Source organism: Branchiostoma floridae, chromosome 14 (genome assembly GCF_000003815.2).
Source record: "Branchiostoma floridae strain S238N-H82 chromosome 14, Bfl_VNyyK, whole genome shotgun sequence".
In the NCBI taxonomy this organism is placed as follows: domain Eukaryota; kingdom Metazoa; phylum Chordata; class Leptocardii; order Amphioxiformes; family Branchiostomatidae; genus Branchiostoma; species Branchiostoma floridae.
In genome coordinates this window covers 6,456,172-6,465,371 of record NC_049992.1, presented here as the reverse complement: position 1 = coordinate 6,465,371, position 9,200 = coordinate 6,456,172, and the positions used below count along the sequence as shown (strand labels likewise).

General features: G+C 41.6%; 1 protein-coding gene across 2 annotated transcripts; it reads left to right on the top strand.

Annotated features, from left to right (window-relative positions):
* Positions 1-1,061: 1,061 nt before the first annotated feature.
* LOC118430983 (proton-coupled folate transporter-like) lies at positions 1,062-8,904 on the top strand. 2 transcript variants are annotated; one of them, XM_035842015.1, is made up of 7 exons: positions 1,062-1,213; positions 4,677-5,098; positions 5,680-6,260; positions 6,430-6,514; positions 6,889-6,972; positions 7,634-7,790; positions 8,048-8,904. In XM_035842015.1, exons 2-7 carry the CDS (start codon positions 4,678-4,680, stop codon positions 8,139-8,141), a joined length of 1,422 nt encoding a protein of 473 aa, XP_035697908.1. In that variant the 5' UTR covers positions 1,062-1,213; position 4,677; the 3' UTR covers positions 8,142-8,904. The 2 variants fall into 2 exon arrangements, with proteins under 2 accessions (XP_035697908.1, XP_035697909.1); XM_035842016.1 differs by having other exon boundaries at positions 5,680-6,264; positions 6,434-6,514.
* The last annotated feature ends 296 nt before the right edge of the window (positions 8,905-9,200 follow it).

The following is a 9,200-nucleotide window of genomic DNA, read 5'->3' as shown; positions in this document are numbered from 1 at the left end:
CGCGACTCAACCTCTGCTTGGAGGATACAAATGGACCAAAGGCACAGTCACGTAAAACTACGCTGTTTGGGCAGTTGTTTTGGTTGATAGATTGTCTGTTTCCGTTTTACCTTGTAGTGACAAAGACTTCCAGGTGATATATTTTATTCTTTTTGGTGCATCATTCATGAATTTAAAAAAAAACTGTGCCCACTTCTTACAATCGTCTGATTGTCTACATAGTACTTTCTTGGTATTTGTATGACCGAAGTAAGAAGTGAAAGAAGGTAAATATATTATAAATGCTTTTGAATGAGGCGTGTGTTCTTTTTTAAGAGCCCCATAACTTAAGATTAGTTTCAACGATGCTATGTAAGGATGCTTTTCTGTTTAAAGTCGCAAAAGGACATGTACAGCTTTTGCAAGCTTTTCGTAAAACTTACAATCTGTACTACCAGAAACGTGCACTTTATATGGGTATTCTCATTACAGTTGTATATCATCCACAGTCCTTAGAGCTATATACACGCTCTTCTGATAGCGTACTTCTTTTACTGTTCTTGTCAATATATTAGATATCGATTACTTTAATTTGAGTCTGCTAAGATGAACAAGCCGTGTGACTCCTACAAAAACTATGTTGCTTCTTATGGGTGTTCTGTGGTTCAATTTGTAATACTGTACCAGCTTGTAGTTCTGTTCTTTAGTAGCATTTATTTTTTTTTTGCTGAATTTTTTTCCCTCCCGCATTAGATTTGGGTCACCATACTAGGATGTCATGATAAAATGAAGCCATTCATCATCATCAATCAAGTCATTGTGGCCTATAAGGACCAAAACAATAGGATAATGGCGAAACTCGTCCGACAACTTCAGGTGGTGCCCCCTGTTTTGTTAAAAGGTCAATCGTCCAAAGGTTAATAGATGCATAACGTTACAGCCAACAAGTGGATTTTTTAATGGCAGGAAAGGAATTAAAGAATTACTAGACAGTTTGGTTTTGAGGTATTTCTGTTTCATGTAACGTCGTAGAGACAGTCTGAAAATGCTGACAGGACATTTATAATATTTGTGGTCCGTTCCAAAGGTCGGCGGTGTGTGCCAAAGTTCGGTCCGGCGAAGCATAGCCTCATTTCTGACCTAACGTTTGCTGACCCCTATCGCTAACTGACAGGCGTGACAGGACATGTACTGCACATTTACTGCATGTTAGACAACTCTTCTAGTAAACAAGGTGAGTATGCAGTGTACAAGTTTTGTTGTTGTTGGAGGGTATAAGTCGCTTCCTAGTCCGCTTATTTACGTACCAGGGTGTTGAGTAATCTTGCACCCGTCGCTGTATTAAAGCAGTACAGCCACGTTGACAGTTCTTCTGATCCGGTATACGTAGTTTTTACCTGACTGGCAACAGTCATAGAGCCATGCCCGGTTGCTTATTGCACAGGTGGTTGTAGTACTTATGCCCCCTTTGCACTAGGACGACGCTCTCGTCACGCTCTCCCTGCGACATAGATAGGCTGGGTGACCAGGTCATGTTATTCTTGGCTACTCTTCAAGCAGATATTTGCCTGTATTTACGTGTTTTTAGGCATTTCTAGGGCTTTGGTATCTATATTGTCTCAATGCCCGCCGGCAAACGTTGGCAACCAGTTTACACCGACAAACAGCTTCGCTTCACTGATTTTGTACCTTGTGCGCGAACCTTAAAGCCTCATGCCTTGCGTGCTTGAACACACATAAGAGAGTTTGTACATGTGAAGTACATGTGGAAGACACAGGCATTTTGACAATACTTATAATCATTGGTATGGTTTTACGTCCTAGTAAATTGGTCATGATGTTGTTGCTATGGCTGTCAGTGTTGGTGGCCCGCCAATATAGATTTTCCGGATTACAGTGACTTATTCCAGGTTCGTACGGTCGTTGACCATGAGAGCACCGCCCTGTGACCGCCTGATGTAACTTTGTGGTTATTTGCATACCATGAAGTGTTATACGATGACCTTCCATGTGCTATTTAAAGCCCCGTCTTGTGACTGTCTGACGTAACTATGTCCTTATTTGCATACCTGTTACCCGATGAACTTTGCCCTACTTATGGTTGACAACTCCGACCGGATACAATCGAATTTGGGTCGTAGAATGTCGCTAACCCGGAACCAGACAGTCTTGACTTGTAATATCAGATAAGAAGGCTTCCCCAAAGGTTATAAACGCCCTGCACCTCAAAAGAAAGATGCTAGGGTGCCCAAACTACCAATGTCACATCTTAATCTTAATATCGAACACAAAAGGCAACTAGAGATAAATATGTGTACTGTCACACATACACACAGGGTCGCTTTTAAGTGTAATTTATGCCAGGTGAAATTCTAGCTAAGTAATGATAAAAGGCAGATGTGAACATATACAGCCCCACCTAAACAGTGACCCTTCTGCAATAAGAAATGGACTAGCCTCGCCAGAACAACCCCCCCATTCAGCAAGTTCTAAGTACTTGAGACACACGTACGTACACTCGAGGTGCAAGGGACGCTCGACCAAACAGAAAACAGTGCACGTAATAAAGCTTGTCTTATTTTACTGCCTGCATAAATTATGCAGATGATCGTCAAAATTTGCATAATTAACATGTTGCTATATTCCTCTCTACTTTAAGGAACATATGGTATGAACATCAAAAGTGTAACGGCTTTTTATAATTTTGAAATTGATATGCAAATTATTGCCTCATTTGCATAAATTTCAGATCTCATGGTAATCTTAATGATAACAATTAGATTTGACGAAAATATTAAACACCTACCATTTAACAGTAAGGCTGCATTGGTAATTTTCATTTGCTGAAATTATGATAATGAGCTCCCTCAAAGATACACTACCTAGCAATTATAGCAATTATCTATTCAAATGGAATAACAACATATATTCTGTCAAATCAGAAAAATAACTCATCTTTGTCCTTACGTATTGATAGCCCTTTAGTCTTGACCAAACGTTATTTAATATCATTTGGGCACAATTTGACAAACCCACAAACCAAAGTGCACAAAAGTCTAGCCCCTTTATATAGCTTGACATCATGATGGTTAGACAATGGTAGCTTGTGAATAAGTAATATAGAGTAATGAATAAATAATAGAGAGTAATGGATAAGTAATTTGTCCATTGGTCACTGATTGTGACGTAAAAATTCAACATGGCGGCACCCATGGATTGTGAAAATTCAACATGGCGGCACCCATGGATGGCTAAGGAAACAATACAGCGCTCGCGGCTATGATTCTTTCCCGAGCCCCTACCAACACCCCACGTAAATAGAATTAGCCGGCCCCGGGAGTTTATGCCGCCCGGCATAATTCCCTTCGCCGGCTGGAGTTGTACTCTGATTACCAGGGTAGTCCTAGATACAACAGTAGACGAGATATACAACAAGCGCTTTTGAAAAAGCCGACGTTTGCAACGCACAAAGGTTGGGTTGCACAAAGGTTGGGTTGTACAAATGTTGGGTTGCACAAAGGTTGGGTGGTACAACGGTTGGGTTGCACAGTAAAGGTTGGGTTGTAAAGTAAGAAGGTGAACCAACGGAAAATTGTAAACCTATCCATATTGGTCCTGTTACATATATGTGCCTCCTTTTTTGCGGTGTTGAAAACAGTTGTTAAATTTGTGAATGTCTAGATGAATAGATAAACAGACCGTATTCACTACCACTAGAAACATGGTTTTCCAGATGAAAATAAGGTTAATGGTGTAAACTGTGCTGCTTTCCTAATTATATTGATTACATATGACCGGAGGACACACTAGAATAGCTTTAGACATAAGGTCACGCCGCACTGACTCAGTCAACTTTATGAATAACATCCTCACGCGCATTGATTTTTTTTGCCTATTTTAGATAAAACAGTAGCATTGTGGCCATATGAGATCCAATAGTATCCCTAGTTAATCAAAACGCTATACTTGTAAATGCATGTAAGTTCGCGGGGATTTAATTTCGCGGTAGCGGGAAATGACTTTTCGCGGTGGTTTTAAGTTCGCGGTAACACCATAGACTGCAGTCTAATACTAGTTCCACAATAGAAAAATGTTTGCGGTGATTTTAAGTTCGCAGTGTAGTGGTCACTGCGAAAACCGCGAACATTTCTGCATTTACAGTAGTTGCAAAGCAAAGGGATCTGCTTTCCAGGGTAGCGGGGCAGCTGCAGGCACATTTAACGTAGCATAATACAGTATCGGTCCGCGACCCTTGTAGTCAAGGCTTAGCTCGGGCATGCATAAGCAGTGCGTCGTAGTACTAGAAAGAGCCATTAAATTTAAACTGCGACGCACAATTTAATTGAACTGCGATATGTTGACCTCCGCTGGGGGTCGAATAAAAGTGGCCTTTATAAGAGAACGAGCAAGCCAACTTTCATGTAGCATAACACCTGAACGCCTGAGTAAATAGGTATAGCCATCATGTATCTTGCATTTTATTGTTGAAGAATTGATTGAGGTCGTATTAAGTCGTCGGCCAAAATCTAATCCCGTTTTTTTTTTAATGAAGATTTAATTGTATACACAATTCACTACCATTTCATTCATAGCTTCTTCGTGTATGCAGCTAAACTAAAATACCATGATTACAAACGCTACTGAAACATCCATTTCTTCACCAAGGTCGTTATTTTACAATCTCTTTTCTCTTGCAGCATGAGTGTTAGACAGAACACTCGGGTGAAGCCATGGTGCCCTGTAACCGTAGAACCCCTCCTCATCGTGGGTTTCATCGGGTTGGTAGCGTCGAGCCCCACCTACTATCAGTACATCTACAACTTCCTCGGAAACGGCACACTGCCGACTAACACCAACACCAGCAGCTGCGACAGCAACGTGAGCGATCCAGCTTACCAGAGACAGCTCAAGACTCAAGCGGAGACGTCTCAATGGCAACTGTACCTGACCCTGGCCCTGGCCATCCCGGGCGCTTTGTCCACCATCGCGCTGGGGACGCTGTCCGACACGTTTGGGCGGAAGGTGGCGCTGCTTGTGCCGCTCGTGGGCGGATTGCTGAGTGCAGTAGCGGGAGCCGTGATCATCAACTTCTCGTTTCCACTGGAAGTCATGATCGCAGGTAACGTTAATGATATGTTCACACATCTCAGGTAACCACCCACTTTTTTTCATCCAGTCCCCGTAGTTCTATCCAGTCCCCGTAGTTCTATCCAGTCCCCGTAGTTCTATCCAGTCCCCGTAGTTCTATCCAATGCAAGTAGTTCTGGCAAGCAGTACCCGTAGTTCTAGCAAGCAGTACCTGTAGTTCTAGCAAGCAGTACCCGTAGTTCTAGCAAGCAGTACCCGTAGTTCTAGCAAGCAGTACCCGTAGTTCTAGCAAGCAGTACCCGTAGTTCTAGCAAGCAGTACCCGTAGTTCTAGCAAGCAGTACCCGTAGTTCTAGCAAGCAGTACCCGTAGTTCTATAGCAAGCAGTACCCGTAGTTCTATCCTGTACCCGTGGCCAAACTTAGCGTTATATTTCCAGCATCCGTAACCCTATCCAGTATCCGTTCGATATTACGTTCATATGGACCAGATTAGTCAGGCAAGCAGTTCATTACAAACATGTTCTATCTGGAATATAGTTGCATGTAATGCATGATTCACTTAAATAGAAAAATGACAAGCTTAATTGTTTCCATTGAATGTGTTTTACTAGGGAACTTCGTGTACGGCTTGTCGGGAAGTTGGACTGCCTTGTTCGGCGGCTGCTTCGCCTACATCGCTGACATCACGGACCCGGGCAGGCAGCGGACCTTCCGCGTCGCCCTCCTTGAAAGCGGTGTCGGCATTTCTTCGCTAGTCGGAGAAATCGGGACCGGTTACTGGATCCGCGGCGGGGGCATTCCTCAAGGTTTCCAACAAGTCAGCTGGGGCATCGTCGGCTGTAGCGTCTTCTGTTTGTTGTATTTGTTCACTCTAAAAGAGACTAGACCGGCGGTGAAGAAAGACACTGTAATATCCTGTAGCCATTTTCGCAGGTGTTTTAATGCCTTCTACGAGAAACGTTACGAAGGTCGGAGAAGAAAGTTACTGCTTGGTACACTAGCGTATCTCCTTGTGATTGGTTGTGGAAGCGCTTCGAACAGCCTCATCACGATTTACGTCCTTGGGGCCCCGTTCTGCTTCACGTCCGATCTGATAGGACTGATGAAGGCTGCCCTTGGGTCAACGTTCCTGTTCAGTCTTCTCGTCATCCGTGTCTGCAACAGCTGTATGTCCGAGTTTGCCATGCTGATAGTGGGTTGGAAGTATTAATAATTAATGTTTATTTGCAAAATCATGCCCGAGGACTATTTAATTACAAACCTGGTTTGGAATTAATTCTGCTAAATAGATGTACGAGATTTCCTAGCATCTTTCCTTGCAATCTATGTTGGTTGTAATCTGTTGTTTCTACATGTTGCAGGTAGCCTTTGTCTCCCTCATCGCTGGGCAGACTTTACTGGCGTTTGCTGGCGACTTTGGCAACCCGGAAATAGCTGTCTTCATGGGTAATTAAAGCTTATAACTTTAATGGCTGATAGCCCAAGTTCACGAACAGCACGTGTGTGGGCGAGGCATGTGATGAATGCTTTAGTTCAGGTCTCCAGTTTGCAACGTCAATCAACAAATTTTTAAAACATTTATGGAGCGTACATGATAATGGGCATTATTACGGAATATTGATATGACTTACTCTATTCATTCCCTTATCATTACTGTAATATTTTTATTGAAAAAATGTTTGATACTTTGATAATCATCCGTAGCCTCTCCATTCGCTCGATTTTTTTTAAAAATCGAGACTAAATGAAGGCTCTGACTTTGACTTGACTGGAGAATGACTTACAAACCAGAAGAATGATGTCTATGTGTTTTCTTACAGTACCAGTTCTCATGATGCTTAGAGCTATAATCCCCCCAGTTATGAAGGTCATATTGTCCAGGGACGTATTGCCAAGTGAACAAGGTGCGGTGGTACTTTTTCTGATAGTCATTTCAGTGAATCGATTGAATATATAACTGGCAAAATAGATAAATAGAAAGTATGATATAGTGGAAACCAATTTTGAAAAAAAAACTGATCGTCTTGAACCCATTGCTCTTTCTTAGACATTATATTTTTCACCATGGAAGTTTCCAGATGCAAAGTTGTTGCATGCTTGTGTATAACAAATGACTCGATTATTTGTGTGTTTGTTTCTGTCTCCCTCTTTCGCTATCTTTCTCTCTTTCCCTCTCTCTAACTCTCTGTCGCTGTCTGTCCCTGGCGTTCTTTTGCTCCCTCTGTCTCTGGTTGCCCGTCTCTCTCGAGATCTCATCTTCTCTCTGTTTCGTTTTCTTTCGCTTTCTCTCTGTCTCTCTCTATCTCTCTTTCTCAGTCTGACCCTGTCTTTCTCTTTCGGTATCTCTCTCTCCCTCTCTGTCTCTTTCTTCGTTTCTGTCTATCAGTTTCTCTTTCTCCATCTCTCTCATTTCTTTCCATCTCCGTCTCTCTGCACCCGCATTGCAGTTTCTATATTTTCTGCACGAGGGCAGTCATGTTTCTTTTCGTTCCTCCACGGTAGTACAAGTCAGCTATCTCCGACAAGTTCTCAAACTCAAAGCGACGGGACCATTTCTTTCCCCAGGTATCATATTCGCCGTTCTCGCGAGCACGGACAGTGTGGGACATGTCATCTTCTCTCTCCTGTTCAACAACATCTACTCCAGCACGGTCGGCTTCATGCCGGGGTTTGTGTTTCTCCTGGCGGCCGGAATCGCGGTGATAGCGGCTGCTGTCATTGGGTGAGTCAAGAAGGAATTTTGCCGTGGAAGGGAGTTTGCCGTGGAAGAGAGTTTCGAAACGGGGCAAAACTCCCTTCCAGGGCAAACTTCCTTTTCTGGCATAGGATACTAGTAACCACAGGAACAAATGGTAGATTACCCCTATATTTCTGTTCTTACCTGTGTTAGTGCCTGTGTTGAATTGTTACGTTGCTGTCGTTGTAGCTGTATATTTATCTATGTAGAATCTAATACACGTTTTTTTCTCTATTCACCAGAATCATGCAGTATTATGAACCAAACAAAGACTACAAGCCCTTGTCTTTGCCAGAAGACCCAGACGACCCAGGAAAGAACGCTGTTAATACTTAGATCAAAGTATCAGAACTATTACGGTCACATATTTCTGGAAATGTTTATAAACTTGATTAAAAAGTCTTGAGCTGATGTTTTCCAAGACAATGTATAATACCTTTACGATATGCAAATTTTACAATATAAAACGGTTTGGACCGCGTATATATTGTTGTACTCACAGTCTACCTCAGACGTTCTGTGCCATATATCGTTCGTATACTGTTGCTATTTAAATACTTTTGAAAAGGATTTCTTTCATTTTATTGATTGTTTTATGTAAACTCCGAGAGTATGAATCGCGCACACTTTTTTTTTTGTTTACGGGAACATTGATTACGTAATAGGTATATTTTCTTTTCCTTTTAATTCGGGAGGAGTTTATATCGCTACCAAACACGGTCATATTCGTCATTTAAAAAAAATGATGTTTTTATGAGGCTCAGTAAGTTCATATCGGCGATCTTTTCGAAGAATAAGTCACAAATAACAGAACAATATTCAATACTTAAGTTCCCGCGTACTATATTTTTACAGAAGGTCTTCTTGTCTTTTCTGGTCGACTGGTATACTGGTATATAGTACTATATTTCATGGAAGTTATTTTAAGTTGCTACATAATACACTTAGATCGTTGTTTGGTTGGATACAACTGTTTTCGGTAAAGCTGGGTGTAGGGATATGGCAGATATTTATTGGTACAATTGGTGCTTTAAATACGTGGCCAATGCTGCTTTGAAGGTTGAATAAAAAACCACGAGGACGGCAAAGATCTACCTAATTCTCTGTATTTTTTTCTTTATGTTCACTACATTTGACTGCGTTTAGTTATTTGAATTGTTTTATAAGATTCAGATTTATTCATTTGTACTTAAATGGACTCAAAACACATAACACACCAACCATCTTTCAGCCTTATCAGTTATGGCATAATGTACGCTATAGACGTAGACTTTCTTGTTCTGGTTGACTAATATTTAGTAATTTTGAATTTGCTGCCTTGTACAACGATTAATGATCATTTCATCATAACATATATCCATTCGATACCTCTCCACCTTACCAGGGTGCAAATGT